Here is a 21,828-nt window from a genome sequence, read left to right on the forward strand (position 1 = left end):
CTAAGCCTTTAGCTCAGCAACACTTCACAAGCACTAATAAAAAAAGAAAAATCACTAAACTCGAGCTAACTGCTCAAACACACCAAGGTGAACCACCACCAGAGCATGCCTATTGTCAAATCCAAGCCCAGTACACAGCCCTCCCACAACAAGCCCTTCTGCATTCAGCTGTTTACTGACCAGAGCTGGCTCAAGGCAAACCAGTTGATGGAGTGGCAGATGCCTTCCTTCCTTATATCCAAAGCTGCAGAAGCGTTTTTGACATTTCCCCCTCTCGCCCCAAACAGAACACACATCATTGGCCAAAAACACAGCACAGCATCTTTCAACTTGAGAAGAGCTGAGCAATTCAAACCAGCTCGTTACAAACCAAGACAATTCTGGCAGCCGTAGCTATTGCTGTGTGTCTGGCACCACAAGTGACAGCAATCCTGTCCCGTCGCACAGTCCGCCTCCAGGCCTCCACTAGTCCCACGCCACTACCCAGTTCAAGGTTTGCTCTAACACCGAAGGTAAAAACCTTCACCCTGCCCCAGTTTGGTCTAGACTTTGAAAACATGCACTGATACCAAGCAATCTGACCACAGGCACAGAAGTCTCAGTGCAGATGAGGGCGGTATCTGCACACCACCTCCAGACAGAAAGGCTCAAAGGAAACCCCAACATCACTATATGAAAAAAACAAAACTTTTTTTTAAAGAGACAAGAGAACAGTGCACGGAATAATTCTCCTGCTAGGAATCATCCCATAACATTCAAAAGTAATGGAGTGAATTAGCAGCACAAGAGCTTAAAATAGAAAAACATTTTTTAAAAGCTTTTGCAAAACTCTTTGTTTTCTCTTTATAAAATGTCACTTGTTTAGAAGAAAAGCCAATACATCAAGAAAAGGACAACTCCTTTACTGATGAGAAAACAGGCCAAACGCTATTTCAAAGTTTTAAACTGTTTAAAACAGAAGTCACTATCTGAAACTCAAAGGGAAGACTATGAAGATCAATTACATGACAGTAACGTTGAAACTCTGCTTCTCATACTCACTCTTTTCAGTTTACTGCACACCCAGGACTGGATAAACAAACCCAGTTTTTCCACCCAACAACAATCCACCACCAGAAGCTGGGAATACATTACCTTAATGCCATTTTTGTCGCTTATCTCAGGCATTTACCTGCACACCATGATAAAGATGCAGCAGGGGCTGCAAGATGCAACTGACCGCTACACATGGATGGCCATACATACCCTGGGAGGGCTAACTTTATGCCAGGCTTCAGCCCCAGGAGATACTCTGCTGAAAGGGTTTTACCTGCCATTTCTAGGGGTAACCCTTTCTGATAGGTACCCTTATCGTATGTATGTGTATGCAGTATGGTGTACGCTATTTTAAACAGGGCTTGAAGGAAGCCACATAATTAAATTATGACAGGCTGCAGAAATGTAAAGATACTTCAGATTTCTTTAAAAATTCAGCATTAAAGCTTATCTAGTCAATACATTGGTTTATTTATCATATATTAGATACTAAAAACAGTGGGGTTTTTCATCTGCATTTAGCATAATGGGGTGGGAGGAGCCAAGGCAGAAGTCTACAATACACTAAGCGGTTAAAGAGAGCTTTTTGCTACCCGCAGTACCAGAAACCAATTTCACTTCCATTTAATTTGACAGCACCTTCATCTTCAAAAAAAAAAAAAAAAAAAAAAAAGGTGGTGTTCTTTCCTCAGGAACAGAGCCTCAAGAGCAAGCATAACTACATCCCCCTACAATTCCTCCTTACAGGTTATTACTCTAGAAGCTCAGACCATTGAAATTCATATGATCGAGGCTAATGACAGCATGAAAGCTTGGCTGACCACAAAAGCTAGGCAGAGGAAAGAGAGGGGTAAAATACACAAGCCCATAGATGACTTAAAAGCTGTGAGCCCTGACATTAGCATAAAGCAGATTACATACATCTCAACTGCAATGATGCATATTCATATATTGTACAAGTTCTCAGGAGCCAGAAGCAGAGCTGGAACCCAGCTACATCAATATGCTGTATTAACTTTGAAGCTTGCAGGGTAACAGATAGCTATTGAAAAGATTTTAATTAAGATGTCCTGCTGCCTGTGCTCATAAGACTTGGAAATTTATTTTAGTACTACAGCTGCATTTTAACCAGAAGGAACTTTTACATCAGGATTAGCGGTCAACTTCATGCTGGACTTCACATCAGCCTTTCATACATTTTACAGAAAAGCAAGAAAAGCACAGCTGCACACTCATCAAGGAAATCCCTAGGAGTTTCAGATGTTTCTGTTTACTATTGTTCTTTTAGTGGAAGAGCTACGGTTTCCATTTTAAATACTCCAGACACTCTAGGACTCCCAGAACCTTTCTATTTAACAATGAAAAACGCAATAAACTTCTCCAAACAGTCCATCGGTTCCAGGCAAACAAATAACCTCAAAGCAGGACTTATAATGAACTAAGAGCATCAGTTGCAGGTCATGAATAACCAACCAAGTTCAAAGTATGCAAATCTAATGATTAAAATTTCTGCCTAGAACATGTTACCAAACTGCAAACATGTTTTATCTTGCATCACAGTAGTTTTTATTCCTTGCCAAGATTTAAAAATGCTTTTTCCTCATTGTTACCAAAGCATACAACAAGTGAACACTTTAAACACAGAATCATTTCTACAGTTAGCAATATACTGATTTGAGTCCTACGCACGCCCGTAAGACTTGCTTCAAATATACATTTGCCTATGCTGCCTTCCCCATAATCCTACACTAACAAGAAGGAACAGTTTACGAAGCAGAACAACGGATTCTCCACGTATAGCTAGCTGAATACAAAGGCTTTCTATCTAAAGTTGGTTTTGCATAAGACCCTTTTGCTAACTGAAAGGAAAAGCTTTAAGTGCTTTACTGAGTTATTCCGATTAGCAATATGAGGAGCTTGATACAGGTTTTAAATACCCTTAAAAAAAAAAAACAAAGAATGTTTGGGACTTTGCGATTTAACACTTAGAATAAAGGCAGCTAGCACCTCCTTTCCTAGAAGGACCACAGATGAACACGAGACAAAGACAATCACAGATGGCCAGACTGAACTACTTCTGCCTACACAGTTGTCATCTAACATGGCCTCCTCGTTAAGGCCTTCTCAAAAGAGGGTAGCAAAGCTGCACTGGCTCCACCGGTTGCAGTACCCACACAGACAGGGCAACAGGAATTCTGACCATTTTGCAATTCTTCATTAAGCACAGGTTTCACAACGCCGGTTGTTACATTCACAGCTACCTGGCTATACGAGTGTCTCCCACTGTCGCCACCAGCTGCAAGTTCTACTCGCTTATAGGAAAACACATTACTGCAGTCCAGATCACTGAAACAAACCTCTAAAACACAGCTAAATGAGAGATGCGGCAGTATATACATCTTGATGAGATTTCAAAGGAGAAAGAGAGAAACCTATGTCGACACCAACACTCGAAGTAACCCCGGCTCCTGCCCCAACCAAAACCAGCGACATCACCGGCACAGTGCAAGGACAGCGCCGGGGTGGCCTCCCCGTAACCCAAACACCTCGCACCTCGGCGGGCAGAAGCCGAGAAGCACCTTTCGACTCCTTCTCGTGCGAGAACTGACTTTTCGCAGCGCATACAGCTTCACCTAAGCCTTCCGCACCGTCTGCGCCCCGGCTTGCGCCTCGGAGCGACCCCGGCGCCCGGCGCTGCCCGCCTGGGAGCAACCAGCGAGGCCGACCCGGCAGCCCCACGCACACAACCTGCCCCCCCGGGCCGCCTCCCCACAGCCCCCGGGCCCAGCCGTGCCGCTCGGCGGAGCTGCAAGCAGCGGCCAGGCCAAGGCCAAGGCCAAGGCCAGGCCGGCCCCCCGCGGGGAGCGAGGCCCGGGCCCCCGACGCGGCCCGACGCACCCGGCCCCGGGAGCGCTTCCTGCCGCCGCTCCGAGGGTCCGGCCCCCGCCCGCCGCGCCAGGAAGCGGGGGAGGGGGGGGGAGGAGGAGGAGGCGGCCCGGCAGACCCGACCCCACAAAGGCCGACAACCCCCCCACCCCCCCCGCCATCAACCGGCACCGGGGAGGGGGCCCCGCACCAGCCCGCACCCCCCGCCCAGCACCCCCCCTCCGCCAGCGGCTGCCCGGGAAGGCCCCGCACACGCACCGCGGGCCCCAGGAGGGCGGCTCCCGCACGGCAAGGGGGGGTCGGCCGGGGTAGCGGGTGAGACGACGGGGAAAAGGGGATGGGGGGGGGGTGGTCGCGGCGGCGGTCCCGTGCCCGCCCCGGCGCGGCCGCTCACCTCAGAATCTCCGCCGGGCGTTGGCAGCTGGCTGCGGGGTCTCCTCGGCTCGGGCACAGGGGCACGCCGCCGCTGACGTCACCACGCAGCGGACGCCGGGTGGGGCGGGGCGGGGCGCGGCCGGCAGGGGGCGCTGGTCGGCGGCCACGCCCCGCCCCGCCGCCGCCGGCGGGAGCGCGCGCCGCCTCCTGCAGGGCGGAGACCGGCACCGGGGAGGGGGACACGGGACGACCCGTCCGCACCACCGGGGACCCCCCGTTCCAGCTGGGGGGGAGCCCTGGGGCCGTGCCCGCCACAGCCCCCCTGCCAAGCGTGCACCGGCCCCGGGGCCGGCGGGAGACCCCCCCCTGCACCGCACCGCCTCGCCTGCGCTCCGGGGAATCCGGGACAACCCCCCATCCTGCACCCCGGGGGATGCGGGATCCCCCCATCCTGCATCCCTTGGGACGCGGGACACCCCCCATCCTGCACCCCGAGGGATCGGGGACACCCCCCCATCCTGCACCCCGGGGGACTCGGGACCCCCCCCCCCCGCCCCATCCTGCACCCCGAGGGATGCAGGACCCCCACGCACCCCATCCTGCACCCCGGGGGATGCGGGACCCCCGCCCCCATCCTGCACCCCGGGGGACGCGGGACACCCCCCGCCTCCCCCGCCTGCATCCCGGGGGTGGGGGGGAGCGCACAGAGGGCGCAAAGTCTCCCCCCCAGGGTGCACATCCATCCCGGCGTCCCTGTTTCCAAATTCCCTCATATTTTTCTTCCCTTTCTCCCCCCCACCCCCTTCCTCCCTCCCTGGAGCTGCAGCTGAAATAAAAAGGGCCAAAGAGCCACAACTTCTCCTGCTGGGAGACTTCTCCGGGTTGGGACACCACCCCATGGCAGGTGATAACCAAACCCCCTTGACCCCTCCAGTAAAATATAAACTACCCTTCGGGAGCAAGAGCGCAGGAAGAAAATCTCTGGCTGCTGCCCATTTGCAAATCGGGAGCCAAAATCTGGCCTGAAACTGAAAACTTGTTCAGAAGTTAATTCTATTTTTAAAAGGCAGGAAGACCTTCTGGTCGTTGGGCCGGCAAGTCCTAAGAGTGGGCAACCGTCGGCTCTGGGGACCACTCAGAGCATCTTTCTGCTGGCCCTTTTCAACAAGCACTGGTACATCTGCACCTCCAAAGATGGAACAAACCTGCTCTGCCCGACATTAGTGGCGTCAGAAGTTCATCTCGTCTTCTCCTGTGAACATTGTCCGTCCCTGGGGATTTCGGAGTGAGCCGTTGCCTTCAGACCCAGTTCACTGCTGCCCTGAGCGCTCACGAAAGGGAGAGGAGTAGTTTCAAAAATGAATTTTCCAGATGAAACGGTGAATGGGAACGAAGTCTTGCGGGAGACAGCTGATCTTTCTCCAGGCAATGCATTACGCGCTGCAGCTGGAACGGCAGCCCCCGATGCTGCCTCCTTCCCTCCTCACCTACGTGGCTGTTCCTCCAAGCAACGGGGAGGGCACCCGGCTCACCTAAATGAAAAGCTGGAAAAACACGTAGGAGCGAGACGTGCTCCATACCTCACCTGTAGACAACCTCTGTCCTCCGGCACCGCGTCCCACTGACTCTTCCCAGCTGATTTTTGGATTAAATCCCTGCCCCGTCGAGCCAAAAACCCGTAATGGCAACAGCTCAGTAGAGGCTGAGCCGAGCAAATGAGACCATGAGCCTCGAGAGACTTAGGGAATCCTCCACTGAGCACCATCTCCTCGGTTCTCCAGAAACTCATCTTCGTTGCAAGCATTGCAGGAGGCTCCGGCTCATCTTTCTGCCACCAGCTCCATCCTTGCCCGTTTGCCACGGGATGGGTCGCTCAGCTCCGCGGCAGCACCTTCCAGTATTTCTGACGTTGCCTCGGCTCTTTGGGTTTAATTACATCCCAAACCAGCTGAGATGGCAACACCGGGCAAGCTGTTTCAGGGGAACGGATACCCCTTCCCAGCATCATCTCCCTGTGCCACAGCGGGACCGTTCGGCAGCCACACCCCCGCTTCCCGCAGTGCAGAGCCAGCCATCTCCATGTCTTGGCTCTCCATTCCTTCTGTGTATTTTCATACAAAGCTACGGCCATTGGTTTGGCTTTTTGGAGGCAAATCCAAGAAAAAGAGTTGCCAGTGCGCAGAGAAACTGCAGGACAGCAGGGAGTTACAGGGTCCGGAGGGTCAGGGGTCGGAAAGCAGGTGTGACATCCCACCAGAGCCCTACGGACACCACCCCGATCCCCTCGCGTCTGTCACTGTACAGATTTTAATGATGGGAAACAGAGATAAAACTGGGGCAGGAATCCCCTTTTCCCAGAGGAGCATAAATCAACACCTGTGAAGATCACTGACGTTGCTGTAATTAGCACCATGGCAAAGCCCATGCAGTAATTAACTTTCTCCCTTCCAAGTTAAGATTTAATAACATGCAGTAAAAGAAGACCTGGGGCGGTGAAACAAGCAGGGAAAAAAACCCATCAAATTAGACACTTGTGACTCGATAAGAAATTAATTATATCCTGGTATAATAATAATAATAATAATAATAATAATAATAATAATAATAATAATAATAATAATACATTGTTTTTAATCCGCCCTTGTGCTCCAAGTGAGGAAGCCGGGGAAAAGGAGCTTGAAATGTCCCACGGTGATTCCGAGGACAGGGCTCCTGCCGACCAGAGGCTCAACCACACTGGGATGAGGTTGAGCTACCACACCTGGCAGAGCTGGGAGAAGAAAATCTAGGACAAAAAAAAAAAAAAGTCCTGGGCCGCCAGGGAGCTGTCTCAAACCTCCCATCCCTCTGGGATCCTGGCAGGGAACGGCTCTTCCCACGGGGAATCAGTGCCGCCAGCAGCCCCGAGCTTCTCTCAAGGCAACTGGCAGGGTATGCCGGGGGTACGGGGACCAGGAGAGTGGGGAACTGGAGGCTGGAGGAGAGGCTGTGCTGTGCCGTGCCAAAGGGGGAATAAACTGCAGCGATGGGAAGCCCCAACAACAGTGCTGGTCCCCAAGGGTCTCTTGGGGATGCGAAGAGGTCTTCCCTCCCCTCGGCAGAGTCACTGCAGCACCTAACCCGAAGCAGTAGGTTCAGACATCGAGATGGAGATGAGTCAAGGGTGACATGATACTGCAGCATCCTCTTTTACAGTGGGGTACCCAAACCCCTCCCAGCTTCAGGTGAGGAGCAGGACACTCTGGGGACTTGGTGTAAGATGCACAAATCAATGCCAGAAAGGGAACAAAGAAGTTTAGAGAAGTTAAATTTTATTATTTTGAGAGCGCCTGCATGAACTGATCCAAGTCTGATCCGCAGACTTAGCCTCAAATTGAGTCAGGCATCACCCAGCAGAGCTGAAGGCAGCGGTGTCTTCTTCGGCAGTGGTTGAGGAGAGATGGTGCAACACCTGGGAAAGTCGCTTGGTGCCAAGGACACCACTCTTCCATCACCACCTCAGAAGTGAGGAGAGCCCAACTGCAAATGTGGGTGGAGGTGGTGCTTCTTGGTGGAGCAAGTGCACTTGCAGTCGGGCTCCACCAAGAAGCACCACCTCCACCCAAGGTGGGCCCCGACCCCAAGGTCACAATTCCCCTTCCACAAATGGTCCTCAACTTTCACACACCATCAGTGGAGGAGGCAAAGGCCTGTGTGCACATGCAGCACCTTAAGCAGCACATAAGGTCACTACCTTGTCATCTCGGGGAAGTGAACAAGTCATGAGAAGATCTGACTAGATTTGATGTTACATGCTGGTATTCAACCTGGACATCTCCTCCTCCCACCTCGGCTCCTCACAGAGCAGGTGAGCTCCTGGAGGAGCCCTGTGCGGCTGGGCAAAGGGGGGACACCTCCTCAGCAGCTCTGATCTTTGCCTCTCCCCAGCTCTTGGTGGAAAAAGAAAGGCTGGAGATGTCCTACCTGCCCACGTGCCACCAAGTCTCCCTGGCAAAGCCAAAGGGATGCTTGCCATGCAGACAGGATGCAGGGCCTGTCTCGGAGGTACGTTTGCTATCAAGACTGATTTAATTTATTTTCTACACTGCTCTGGCACAGAGATTCTTCAGTGCCCCTGCACATTCCTCTCTCACCCTGACAGCTCAACCACTCGAAGCCAAGGGGAACACAGGAGGACTGTGAAACACCCACCTTGTAAAGAGCACCTGAAGCCTGCACGGCACTTTTGAGGATGCTCTTCCCAGAGAAGAGAGCTCCAGGTCACCCCATATGACAGAATCAGGGCTTCAGACCAGTTGGGACAGAGACCAACAGACTGTGGTCACAACAGACCCCTCCGTGTGGGGTTTCGACCACTCTCCCCAGGCCACAGAGCTTCCTAAATATAAGCATTTTAACGAGAGGCAAAATCCAGCCCTGCAATCGTTACCTGCCGCAGGTAGTCGCAGTGAGGTACAGCACAGCCAGACAGGTAGGACATATTTTATAGCATTATCACATCTGCCCCAAGCCCTCTTGGAATTGATTCCACCTGATATTATCTGCCTCTCGCTACAGCTTGGCATTAAGTCAAAGAAATAAATTACTCAATTACTAGAAAATCCAGTAAGGCTGAATGCAGAATTAGTCTCTTTAAAGCACGGAGCAAGTACTGGCAGCATCGCCATTTTGGGGTTTTGGTCTCTTTCCTTGCCCTACTTTTGGCAGCGCGCAGGCACTGCATGTCCTCACACAGGGACTCTGAGCAGGGGGTCCCGTATGGTCACTTATGTCACTTGGTCAGGCCCTGGAAATTGGGCTCTGTAGATGGGGGCAGCGCTGCTTGCCGGCTCAGCAGCTTATCCAGAATGTTTATTTCAGCATCTCGTCTCTCGATGTCCTCAAACGGAGTCCAGGACATGTCATGCTGGAGCTTATAGGCACCGAGAAATTCATGGGGACTGGTCCCCCATTCCTGGAGGAGAAAGGAGAGATTCACATCACTGCTCAGTCTCCCTTGGCGCTGGGCTGTGCTGTCCCCCAGCCCAACCTCTGCTCCCGCTGGATAGCTCTACCACCTTCAAAGCAGTCCCACCTACGTGACCATCCCATTTTCTAACCTAAAAATAGGCTCAGCTACCCTAAGTCTAAGCCCAGGTCAAGCTACAGTGGTGCTGGCACAGGGAGGCTTGGGGATACAAGATCTCCCTGACCTGCACAGAGCTCCTCCACCTGCTCAGTGCTTTGCTCTGAAGCCCTCACCCTGCACGTAAGAAAACGGGTGGCCTGGAAGAATGCCTCCAAGACCACCCCTGCCAAGCTGCAGACAAACTCGTTCCCTGGACTGAAGCCCCTGAGAAGACCGTACTGTGGCCAGACAGCTACACCAGACAGGGAAGGCCCAGGGCACATTTGCAGTTCCAGAGAAAGAACTGCAGGGATCAAAAGGCAGAATTCAGGTCCACGGACCAAAGGTCTTCTTGCCCACCATCAACCAATGTCCGAGAGAACTTCGTGATATGGCTCTTACACCAGCAGGGTAACCCAGACCAAGGACAAACACCAATTGAGCACAGGCCTACAAATGCCCCCATCGAGTTGGTGCTTTTGTCTTGAGGTCCAGAAGTGCCCAAGCACCAAAAACGTGGATTTTTTCCCCCCCTCCCTGCTTCCTCAGGGGCTGTTACCACCCACCTTAGGAGACAGGATGGAGAAGTATCGCTGGCCACTCTCCCGCCTGTACATGTAGTAAATGTTTCCTGGCTTCTTCACGAGGTTGCAGGCCACGTGGTGCAGATCAGCATCTCTGTTAGCTTCGTCCAAGACCTGAAAATCAAATTTTAAATTTCCACGCTTGAAATAAAATGACAGCACACTATTGCCTCTCAGCCAGAGTCCAAGACACATCGCTCGACACACTTCTCACAAGGCCTCATCCTCTTCAGTGCATATCAGGCTTCATGCAGCACACCTTTAATTGGCCCTGGAAGTAGATATTTTCCAAAGAGATAAAGTTTTCTCCAAGTTTCCCCTGTCAGCTGGACCTCAGAGCTCCTTCACCCCTCCACGGAGGTGGAGATACCTCCAGGCATCAAGGACCTCTTCACCACAGCCCTAGGTTCACCTCTGTGCCTGACCCCACCACGTGCTAGACTCATTCCTCGTCTCCATACACAGCTGTCGGACCCTGGGGGCTTCCCTGCTACGGTTCCCCGGGGAAAGGACAGCAAACAAAGGGGAATTCATCTCCCTGGCTCCACCAGCTGACTGCTCCACAGCTCCAGCTCCACCAGTTAACGATTATATGACGTAGTGGCCTTGATGGCAGCAGGCCAGTTGCAGTGACTGGCAGATCCTTTCCCACTCAGGCTCCGAGATTTCACCCCCAAGGGTGAAGTCTGAATTGAAGAGGACAGCCGAGCCCCACTGGGCTTGCTGCCGGGGCCACCTGCTCCAGCAAATGAGCTGGGACAAACCGGAAAGCCAAGCTCATCATCAGGTAACAGCTCATCTTCTCCCAGGAGCTCAGATCCATGTCATCACCCCCACTGCGCTGAGTCCTCCAGGGAACACAACGCACACACTACAGTGACAGGAGTTGTCTGTCCCCAAACCAGTCATCTCTCTGTCCTTCCTAACACCCCAGCTGATTTTGACTGGCTGCCCTTGCCCCTGTGCCTGGTGTGCTAAGGGCTCAGGAAAAGCACTGAAAACATCCCCCCCCATTCCCAGCTGACACTAGACAATAAACCCTCGTTATTTTCCCACTGAGTCTTCTCTCCTTGGCTCCCGGCCATGATTCACACCCTGGCCACAGCTCTGCCCAAGTGCCTGGCAGTTAAGACAGCTAATTTCCCGCCCCTCGCGAGCGCACAGCAACCACCCTCTGCCCAGCTTGCGGACACGTCTTCACCTTCCGAGCCTGCTCCTGCAAGTACCGGATCTGCTCGGCGATGACAGTCAATTTATTGCAGGCGTTCGCTCGGATGAAGTCGTCCGCCTGTGAGGAAAAATGAGGTTGGGCAGGACAGAGAAGAGCTGCACTGGTTGTGGCCTCACTCAAGGTTTCACTGGGGTTATGGGTGGTGCAGGGGCTGCCCTATGTGCAGCCGGGGAGCAGCTGCAGCACCCCAAGGCGGTGAGGTGACTGCCATGGAGGAGGGACCAGGCACTGAGAGCTGCCTGGCCATGCTGGGTGGCAGTGGAAAGGAGCAGTAGGACATACTGGGAGGCACTGGAGTGGACCGAGAGGTAGTGGGATGCACTGGGAGGAGGCAATAGGACTTACAGAGAGGCATGTAGGCTCTGGGGGACATACTGGAATAGAACATAGTACTGGAAGGCAGTAGGAGACACTGGGGCAATAGTAGAACGTTCCGGTAGGAACTGGAGTGGGGTGAGAAGCCCTGGGATGGACTAGGACTCAGTGAAGGGGGAATAGGACATATCAGGAGGTGCTGAGATAGACTGGGAGAGTGAGCAGTAGGACACACCTGGATACATTGGGGTAGGCTAAAGGCAGTGGGACATACTGGGAGGCAATAGGGCATACTGGGATGGGTTGGGAGCTTAGTGGGATGTTCTGGGAGTCACTGGGGGGTAGCAAGACAGAGCGGGAGGCAGTGAGGTGCAGTGGGAGGGATTGGAAGCATAGCGCGGCCCACTGGTGAACCAGGGAAGGTAATGGAGGGCACTCGGGGATACTGGGAGAGGACAGTGGGACGTGGTGAGAAGCACCGCGGACCACACCGGGAAGCCACCGGGGACAGGGGAGAGCAGAGGGACGTGCTAGGAAGCACCAGGACCGCCACCGGCGGAGGAGGAGGAGGCGGCGGCCCTGCAGGCGGTCGGGAGGCAGCGGCACACCGGGTACCCTCACGGCCCCGGGCCCGGCTCGGCCTCCGCAGTCCCGCCGCCGGCGCCCAGCCCTCACCTTCTGCACCTGCCGGGCCAGAGCCACCAGGTCCCCGGGGTCCCCAACGCGGGCTGCGCGGCCTCTGCTGCCCTCCACCAGGGCCAGGCCCGCGCCGCTGCCGGCGCCGGGCTCCGCGCTACCCTCCTCCGCCATTACCGCCCGTCAAGCCCCGCCCCTTCCGCCCCAGGGCGGAACTTCCGCCGCGGGGCGGGGCTACAGGCGGGGCGGTGGCGGGCGCTGATTGGCTCGCGGGCGGGGCGAGGCGGAGGGGGCGGAGCGTGGTGCGCTCCGGTGCCCGGTTGGGGGGGCGGGGCGGCGGCGGGGCGGGGCGCGCGCGGGGCCCCGAGGCTCGGCCATGGCGCTGCCCGCGCTGCTGCCGGTGCTGCCGCTGCTGGCGCTGCTGGCGCGGGCGGCGACGCCACCGGGACCGGCACCGGGAGTGGGACCGGTACCGGCCGACCCCCCGCTGCCGGCTCAGCCACCGGACGCTCTGTTCGCCGCTGGCGCCGAGGCGTACGCGCGGGGCGACTGGCCCGCCGTGGTGTTGCAGATGGAACGGGCGCTACGCGCCCGGGCGGCCGTGCGCTCCCGGTTGGTTCGGTGCCGCCTGCGCTGCGCCAACGCTACGGCGGGACCGGCGGAAGGGGCCGAGCCCCAAACCGAACCGGTGCTCCGCGATCTGCTCTTCTTTCGGGGGCTGCTGCGCCGGGCCGCCTGCCTGCGGGGCTGCGGGCCCGCCGAACCCTCCCGGTACCGGCTGGGCGACGAGCTGGACCGCGAGTTCAGCAAGCGCAGCCCCTACAACTACCTCCAGGTCGCCTATTTCAAGGTGCGGCACCGGCGGCGGGACCGGGGAGGGAGGCGGGGGGGAGGTCCGGGGGTGGCGGGATCGGCAGCGCCCCCGGGAAGGGACGGGGGTTGTCCCGGTGCGGGAGGATGCGGGACGGGCGGGATGCCCGGAAGGATCCCGGGAGCGGGGGGGGATATGGGACCGTGAGAACCGGGCGGGGACGATCCCGGAGCGGGGCGGAGGGGGGGTTCCTGGGACTCGGGAGGGGTCGGGCTATCCGCCCCGGCGGGGTACGGGGTGTCGGACGGCGGCCCCGGGCCCTGCCCGTCCCTCCCCTGCCCGTCCCCCCCCCTCCACAGTGCCACGTCGGAGCCGGCCGGAGCCGCCCCCGTCCCCGCCCTCCGTCCCGGCTGCGGGACCCCCCGGGCCGCCCTGATGTCCCGGGGACGGGGTCCCCTCCGCTCCCCGGAGGGGGGGATTCCGCACCGTGGGGCGAGCGCTGTCTCACCCCGTCCCCGTCCCATCCAGATGAACCGGCCGGCACAGGCGGCAGCGGCGGCACACACCTTCTTCGTGGCCAACCCCGGACACCAGGAGATGAGGCAGAACCTGGAGTACTACCAAGCCATGGCGGGCGTCCGTGAGGATGACTTCGCCGACCTGGAGGCCAAACCCCACCTGGTGAGACACCCCCCACCCCACCTGGGGCAAGCCCTCCCAAAACATCCCTCTGCTGCTGGACCTGGGGATGTCACACCACATCTATTGGCTTGGCAAGCTCATGAGATGCCACCTTGGTGCTGGAGGTCCATCACTATCCCGCGGAGACAAGGCGCTCCAGGTGCTTTGTCAGAAGGAGAGGAGCGTTGACACCCCTCACCCCATCATTTCTTATCCTTCTACAGAGCGAGTTCCGTCTGGGTGTCCGATTTTACACAGAGGAGCAGCCGGCCGCTGCCATCCTGCACCTGGAGAAGGCGCTGGAGGAGTATTTTGTGGCAGACGCCGAGTGCCGCGCGCTCTGTGAGGGACCCTACGACTATGAGGGCTACAACTACCTGGAGTACAACGCGGACCTTTTCCAGGCCATCACAGGTGGAAGCCGCGGGTGCTGCGTCCTGTCTCAAGAGCTGGGGACAATCCTGGGAGGTGGTGGTCCCCAAAGAGGTCCCCAAAGACCTGGGGGGGGGGGTGTCCCCCAAGAGGGCAAACCCCATCCAAGGTTTCGCTAGAAGTGTGGCCAGTAAGTGGCAGGAGGTGTTTGCCCCTGCTCAGTACTGGCGGTGATGCCCAGGAATCCCCCAAATTCCAGAGGGATGTGGAGAAACAGGAGGGGGACCAGCAGAGGGGCACAAGGACGCAAGGGTGTGAGGCTAAGGATGGCCACTGTCTCCAGAGAGTGGCACAGCTCCACCACCAATCACGCAGAGGTGGGCGACCACCATCCTTGAGGTTTTCCACCACTGAAAAGCTGTCAACAACCCTGTTGCGCGCAGGAGGTTGGAGTGGAAACCCCTCAGAGGTCCTGTCCACCACCTCTTGGATGACCATGTGCAGTGACACGGGGTTTTTCTCCCACCAGATCACTACATGCAGGTGCTAAGCTGCAAGCAGGGCTGCGTTACGGAGCTGGCCTCGCAGCCCGGCCGGGAGAAACCCTTGGAGGATTTCCTGCCCTCGCACTTCAACTACCTGCAGTTTGCCTACTACAACAGTAAGTAGCTCCATGCCCTGGCCTCCGTTGGCCATCGGTGCTGGACATCATGCTCTGCACGGGCCCGTCTTCACAGGCAGAAATCATGGACTAGCAGAATGGTTTGGGTTGGGAAGGGACCTTCAAAGATCATCTAGTCCAACCCAAGATGCAGGGACATCTTGCACAAGATCAGATCGCTCAAAGCCCCGTCCAACCTGACCTTGAAAGCTTCCAATGATGGGACATCCACAACATCTTTGGGCAACCTGTTCCAGTGTCTCACTGCCCCCATCATAAAGCATTTCTTCCTTATGGACAACCTCAACTTACCCTCTTTCAGTTTCAATGTCCTGTCATTGTCCCATGTCCTGTCACTACAAGCCTTGGTAAAAAGTTATCTCCACCTTTCTAAGCCCTCTTTATATATGGAAAGGCTGCAAGAAGGTCTCCCTGGAGCCTACTTGTCTCCAGGCTCAACAACCCCAACCCTCTCAGCCTTTCTTCACAGAGGTGTTCCATTCCTCTGACCATTTTGGTGGCCTCCTCTGGACCTGCTCTAACAGGTCCATGTTCTTCTTGTGCTGTGGACCCCAGAGCTGGACGCAGTGCTCCAGGTGGGATCCTATGAGAGCAGAGTAGAGGGGGAGCGTCACCTCCCTCGACCTGCTGGCCACACTTCTTGTGATGCAGCCCAGGATACTCTTGGCTTTTTAGGCTGCCAGCGCACATTGCCAACTCGCGTCCAATTTTTCGTCCGCCGGTATCTCCAAGTCCTTCTCCACAGGACTGCTCTAAACCCATCCATTCCCCAGTCTTTACTAATACTGGTGGAGGAACTTCCACTTGACCATCTTCATGAGGTTCATGCAGTCCCGCTCCTCCAGCCTGAAACGTGGCACAGGAGAGCTGGGTCTTGCTGCGCCTGGTTGCAAGAGCCCTCCACGTCCCTTTAGATGCCCTCCACGTCCCTTTAGATGCCCTCCACGTCCCTTTAGATGCCCTCCACGTCCCTTTAGATGCCCTCCACGTCCCTTTAGATGCCCAATTCCCGGGCAGCTTCACTTTCCAAATGAAATAACACCCTAGAGAAGCTTTTTTTTTTCCCCTCCTGCCAGCTGTCCACCTCTTGCTCCAAACCACAGAGGCACCCTCCCCCTCCAGAGCAGTTACTTATAATCCAGGCAAATATATCCAATTTTATTTTTTTATTCACCTCCTGAGAAAAATCTAAACTGGTTCTGTGCAAATTTCTCCAAAAGGAGGGAAGAAAAAAATACAAAGTCCAAGAAGATTGAAAGGCTGCAATCCTGTGAGGGTGAGGGTGCGTCAGTGGTTGAAAATTGTAGGTTAGCCTGGGAATGGTTGGGTGTCGCTCTCTGGAAATAGGCTTCAAGATGTTTTCCAAGCAAGAAAACCACCCAAGCAGCGGCTCTGATTTCTGGTGAGATGATTTCTGGAGACAGGAGAGCGCCTTGGGCTCTTAATTTTGTCTCTGTGGCAGGAGTCATCTTTGCTCCAGGGCACCTGCCCTACTTTGGAGACCCTTTGGAGAGCAGCAAGGACTTTCTCTTTTGTTCCTCTTCCATATCCGTGTTTGCTCTCTCTGATGTTCTTGCACGTGCCGTTAACAGCCCCGTTTGTCTTTGCAGATGGGAATTACGAAAAAGCCATTGAATGCGCCAAAACCTATTTGCTCTTCTTCCCCAACGATGAGGTGATGAACCAGAATTTGGCCTATTACACCGCCGTCCTGGGGGAAAACCTGGCAGGACCCATCCAACCCCGAGAGGTGAGCCACCGGCTGGGATGAACCGTTGCAGGGACATCTTCTCCCCTCCTTGAGGACCTTTGCAGAGGTTTTGGGGTCTGCTCTAGATGGGTCTGCTCTGGTCCAGTCATCATTCAGTGGCGAGGTGGAGAGGAACGGGTGGATGTAAGACCCAACAAGCTGGAAAATAGCTGAGACAAGATGAACAACATCACTGGTGAAATATCTTTGGCCAAGCAAAGGCTTGATGGCTTGCACAAATGGACCAGCTCTTGTGGGAGAGGTCTGCGAGAGGCAGACGGACAGACTTTTTAGGAGGATCTGAGCCCACCTCTGCTACGCAGTTCCACAGCTGAAGTGAAATTGCTTTAAAAGGAGAGGATTTGGCTTCAAAATAGGTGGATCCGGATGCTCGGGTATTGCCTGGGAGGTGGTAGGCAGGGATGGAGGTCTGCCCCATGTCAGGTGGGGCAGGGAAGGGAATCTGCTTCAAAAAAGCTTCCTGCAGGAGGGACACGCATGTGCTTCTGTCTCCCTTGTCCTCTCCCCAGGGCTCGTCCACACGGGATAGGGAAGTTCATGCAGGGTGGGGAAAGCCACTTGCTTCCCGGCTGCCTGAAGGACTGGGAAACCAGGGCTGTGGGTCTGGAGCAAGGACTGCGGGAAGGATATAAGCCCTGCACCCTCCTGCCCTTCCCCGGGGTCCTTCCAGAGCCCTCGTGCCGTGCCCTCACCCCATCCCTCTGCCCCTCACCACAGGAGATCCGGGCGTACCGCCAGCGAAGCCTCGTGGAGAAGGAACTGCTCTTCTTCAGCTACGACGTCTTCGGCATCCCCTTCGTGGACCCGGTGAGTGGTGCTGGACCAGGCTGGATGCGGCAGCCAGATGGAATGGGGATGAGGGGTCTGCGTCCCAGCCAGATCCTCGTCCAGCTCCTGATGTTGGTGTTCTTTCGGCTGCAGGACACGTGGACACCTGAAGAGGTGATACCAAAACGACTGCGAGAGAAACAGAAGTGAGTGCTCTTCCAAGCTGATGGTCAAACCTACCCAACGAGGGGAACACATGGGACGTACACCTCTTCCTCCACGGGGTTTGGGGCAAAGGCCATGGCCAGGGAGATAGTGCCAGGGAGGTTTTTTGGTGTTGAGGCTGGAAGAGGCTGCTGGAAGGCAGAACTTTGCTCCCCAGTGGCTCTTGGGGTGATGGGGATGGATGGGTCATCCAGAGCAGCTCAGGGTGAGGGCTGCATTGAGATGACTGTCTCCAGCCTTGGGCTTTGTCACTGGACCCTGGAGACAACTTGTCCTGCCCTTGTACTGGTGCCCCTCGTTCGCGACGTGGGGACAGTGGGGCGGTGGAGCTGATGGCTGCCACATGCCCAGGGTGGAACGGGAGACAGCGGCGCGCATCTCGGAGGAGATCGGCAACCTCATGAAGGAGATTGAGACGCTGGTGGAGGAAAAAGCCAAGGAATCTGCTGATATGAGCAAGTTCATCAGAGAAGGTGCGGAGGACCAGGAGGGGAGGTGGGATGGGGACCTCCGTGTTCCCCACTGCCAGCTCATGGTCCCTCCACGTGGGTGGTGGCAGAGCAGGTGGCAGGACCACAGCTTCCCCTAGCACTGACCCCAGGGTTGGTGGCAACCATCCCTGTGTCCTCCTGAGCCCATTTGTGCCACAGGTGGCCCCTTGGTGTATGAAGGAGCCAGCGTCACCATGAACTCCAAGGCCCTGAATGGCTCCCAGCGCGTCGTGGTGGATGGGGTCCTTTCTGCTGAGGAGTGCCGGGAGCTGCAGAGACTCACCAACGTGAGCGTGGGGACGGGAGGATCGGGCAGGGACGGGGCAGGGGATGCTGAAGGGTGCCATCCTGCGGCTCAGAATTACAGAATCACAGAATGGTCAGGGTTGGAAGGAACCTCTGGAGATCATCCAGTCCAACCCCCTGCCAGAGCAGGGTCACCCAGAGCAGGTTGCACTTGATGGTGTCCAGGTGGGTTTGGAATGGCTCTGGAGCGGGAGACTCCCCCACCTCTCTGGGCAGCCTGTGCCAGTGCTCTGCCACCCTCACAGGAAAGAAGTTCCTCCTCATGTTAAGATGGAACTTCCTATGGTCAAGTCTGTGCCCATTCCCCTCTTGTCCTGTCACTGGGCATCACTGGAAAAAGACTTTTCCCATCCTCCCAGCACCCTCCCTTTAAGGATTTATAAGCATTGATAAATCCTCCCTCAGTCTTCTCTTCTCCAGACTGAAAAGCCCCAACTCCCTCAGCCTTTCCTCGTCAGAAAGATGCTCCAGTCCCCTCATCATCTCCGTAGCCCTCTGCTGAACCCTCTCCAGCAGTTCCCTGTCCTTCTTGAACTGGGGAGCCCAGAACTGGACACAGTGCTCCAGATGTGGCCTCCCCAGGGCAGAGCAGAGGGGGAGGATGACCTCCCTCGCCCTGCTGGCCACACTCGATGCACCCCAGGATGCCATTGGCCTTCTTGGCCACCAGGGCACACTGCTGGCTCATGGTTGTCCTGTTGCCCACCAGGACTCCCAGGTCCTTTCCAGAGAGCTGTCACACCAGTAACACTACTTGGGTTTTGCAGGCAGCTGCCTCGGCCGGGGATGGCTATCGTGGGAAGACATCTCCTCACACCCCCAGCGAGACCTTTTACGGCGTGACTGTCCTCAAGGCCCTCAAGGTTAGGGTGGCTGCGGGAAGGGGGGAGAAACAGGCTGTGGAGACCAGGGAGGGGGGTTTGAATGCAGGCAGCTGCCCGTGCTTGCCCAACCTGCCTTGGGCTGAGCCCGTGTCCCGTCCGTCCCCCACAGCTGGGCCAGGAGGGCAAGGTGCCCCTGCAGAGCGCCTACCTCTACTACAACGTGACGGAGAAGGTGCGGCACATGATGGAGTCGTACTTCCGCCTGGAGGTCCCGCTCCACTTCTCCTACTCCCACCTGGTGTGCCGCACAGCCATCGAGGGTGAGCATGGCCTCAGAGGAACACAACCCAAAGAAAAGCAAGTCTCCTTCAGCCTTTTGTCCTCTCTGGGTCCTCTCCGACAGCTGGGGTGGTCTGGTTTTGGATTTTTCCTCGGAGACCTCTGTGCTGCTCCCTTACCCACTCCTTTTCCCAGAAGGAAGGTGTGGGGAGCTTGTCCCTAAGCCTGGTTTGGGAAGTTGAGCAGCTCTGTTGGTTGCCTCCAGTGGGGCAGGTGGCTTCATGCTGTACCAGATTTCAGCACCCAGAGGCATTTGGGATTGGGTGCTGGGAGAGGAGGTGTCTGGAGGGCCATGGAGATGCCATGGGACAAGTCAACGGAGACTTGTGCTACCCGAATGGCCTCCACACGCTCCAGCGAGTGGAAGGGCTTTAGGCTAAAGGTGACTTTCTTGTCACCTCCAAGCACGTGATGCTTGGGGACAGACCCCAGTCTTGCAGGGACAGAGGGGTCCTGAAATGCCAGGTCTTGTTCCACCCTAGAGAAGCAAGAAGGCCGGAGTGACAACAGCCATGAGGTCCATGTGGACAACTGCATCCTCAATGCGGAAGCTCTGGTGTGCCTGAAGGAACCTCCAGCCTACACCTTCCGGGATTACAGGTACCAGTGGAGTCTATCTGCCAGAGCTTCCCCACCTGAGGGCACCATGGCTTGGTTGCACCTGGGTTGGGAGGAACAGGGTGGGAGGACAACCTGCCCTGGGCTCTCCTGCCTCTGGCTCTTGCCTTGATGTTGGGAGAGCTCCCAGTTGCTGGAGCTGTGGCCTGGGGTGATAATCGTCACCTCTGCTTGTCCCCTGTTTTCTTTAGTGCCATCCTTTACCTCAACGGAGACTTTGAAGGAGGAGCTTTCTACTTCACTGAGCTGGATGCCAAGACCGAGACGGTGAGTAGCTCAGCTCCTTGAGGATCCATGAGCAGCAGCAAACGTAGCTCCTGCCTGCTGGCCCCATCCCCTGTGCCACCACGCGGGATGAACTTGGGTTGGGGGGGACCAACTCTCCCCCCCCCGCCCACCGAGTGCGTCCTGACCGGAGTCTCCCATCCATCACAGGCGGAGGTTCAACCACAGTGTGGTCGTGCCGTGGGCTTCTCCTCCGGCTCGGAGAACCCCCACGGGGTGAAAGCTGTGACCAAGGGCCAGCGCTGCGCCATCGCCCTCTGGTTCACCCTGGACCCTCGACACAGCGAGCGGGTGAGCTCCCTCCCCAGCAGCGGGTGAGTTTTTTGGGGGTGACAATGGCCATGCTTATCCCCATGGGTCTGCCCCACAGGAGCGTGTGCAGGCGGATGATCTGGTGAAGATGCTTTTCGGCACAGAAGAGGGGGATTTGCTGCGGGAGCCGGAGCCGGAGCAGGAACCACCAGCTGCCATCACGATGGCAAAGGACGAGCTGTGATGTCCCACGGAAACCAGTGACACCAGCGTTGTGACTTCAGCTGTGGGGCTGTCGGATGGGCCCTCCCCTCTGCCCCGAACTGACGTGGGACGGGGAATTGGGGGATGCCCTGCACCACCCCTGCGGCATCCAGCATCCCCCCTGCAGAGCTGACCTGGGGGTATCACGGAGACTCGGGGGGGGCGGGGGGTGACGTGGGGGACAAGGGAGGGATGCTCTGTTAGGGGTGAGGACCCCGTGCCACAGTAGCGGACACGTGCCTTTCCGCTCGGCTGAACCTGCGGCTATTTAAGTGCCTTCTGCAGAAAATGGGTGAATAAAGGTGGGTTTTTTTCTAAGCTGTTGCTTGCTGAGTGGGGGGACTGGAGGCTGCTTTGTGTCCCCCCCCCGCCTTAGCTGTTGTCTGGTGTTGGGACGTCTCCTTCCCTCCTTGCAAACACCTTCCTGAGGGTTTTGCAGCCGTGAGACCCCAGGAAGGTGTTTTTTGGGGGGGACAAAGGAGACTTTTGGGGGGACAAGCAGGTCCCACGGGCGCTGGAGGATTTTCGGCAGGGGCGGTGCAAGTCCCGCCTAAGCTGCGGAGCATCCCCTGGACCCTGCTCCTGCGGCGTGGGAAGGGACCCACAATTTCGGGGAGGAGGCAACCGTCCTTGAACAAGAAGGACATTGAGCACCGTGGGAGACCCAAACAGGGCACCAAATTGTTCCTGGCCATTACCATAACCATCCGGGGAATGTGAGTAAATAAATGCTGCCCCACGCCGCCGGAGCCGGGCACCCCCATCATATTTGGAGCGGGCGTAGGGCAGGTCCCGCTCAGCATCGGGGTGGCAGAGAAGGAGGGGTCCCGGGGGATGGCTTCTCCAGGATAAACAGATGGTCCCACTGGTGGTTGCCCACCATCCCGGTGTCCGACCCCGGCTGGCCCAGCGCGTGAGCAGACTGCTGATGAGGCCGGGGTGGTTAACGATTGCCAGGTCCCGGGGCTGC

At 56.5% G+C, this 21,828-nt stretch overlaps 3 protein-coding genes across 3 annotated transcripts in view; 1 reads left to right on the forward strand and 2 right to left on the reverse strand.

Moving 5' to 3' along the window:
* The window catches only part of CDC42 (cell division cycle 42), a 28,704-nt gene extending 24,345 nt beyond the window's left edge, over positions 1-4,359 (reverse strand). Inside the window, exon 1 of the mRNA XM_082493594.1 lies at positions 4,316-4,359. The gene's annotated coding sequence lies outside the window, so the exon portion shown is untranslated. The remainder of the gene's footprint in view (positions 1-4,315) is intronic.
* A 3,513-nt stretch (positions 4,360-7,872) lies between these two features.
* On the reverse strand, positions 7,873-12,343 carry LOC309679939 (uncharacterized protein C1orf50; the record flags this gene model as incomplete). Its single annotated transcript, XM_082493409.1, has 4 exons — positions 7,873-9,250; positions 9,970-10,101; positions 11,189-11,275; positions 12,209-12,343. The coding sequence occupies 4 exons, from the start codon at positions 12,341-12,343 to the stop codon at positions 9,068-9,070; spliced, it is 537 nt and encodes a 178-aa protein (XP_082349535.1). The 3' UTR covers positions 7,873-9,067.
* A 202-nt stretch (positions 12,344-12,545) lies between these two features.
* On the forward strand, positions 12,546-21,003 carry P3H1 (prolyl 3-hydroxylase 1; the record flags this gene model as incomplete). The annotated part of the gene is made up of 15 exons (XM_082493412.1): positions 12,546-13,019; positions 13,509-13,661; positions 13,886-14,075; positions 14,563-14,694; positions 16,326-16,465; positions 17,204-17,293; positions 17,408-17,460; positions 17,831-17,952; positions 18,130-18,257; positions 19,044-19,139; positions 19,270-19,420; positions 19,922-20,039; positions 20,249-20,324; positions 20,493-20,633; positions 20,713-21,003. The coding sequence occupies 15 exons, from the start codon at positions 12,546-12,548 to the stop codon at positions 20,836-20,838; spliced, it is 2,190 nt and encodes a 729-aa protein (XP_082349538.1). The 3' UTR covers positions 20,839-21,003.
* Positions 21,004-21,828: the final 825 nt, after the last annotated feature.

The sequence above is a fragment of the Vanellus vanellus genome (assembly GCF_965231255.1).
Source record: "Vanellus vanellus genome assembly, chromosome: 20".
Taxonomy (NCBI): Eukaryota; Metazoa; Chordata; class Aves; order Charadriiformes; family Charadriidae; genus Vanellus; species Vanellus vanellus.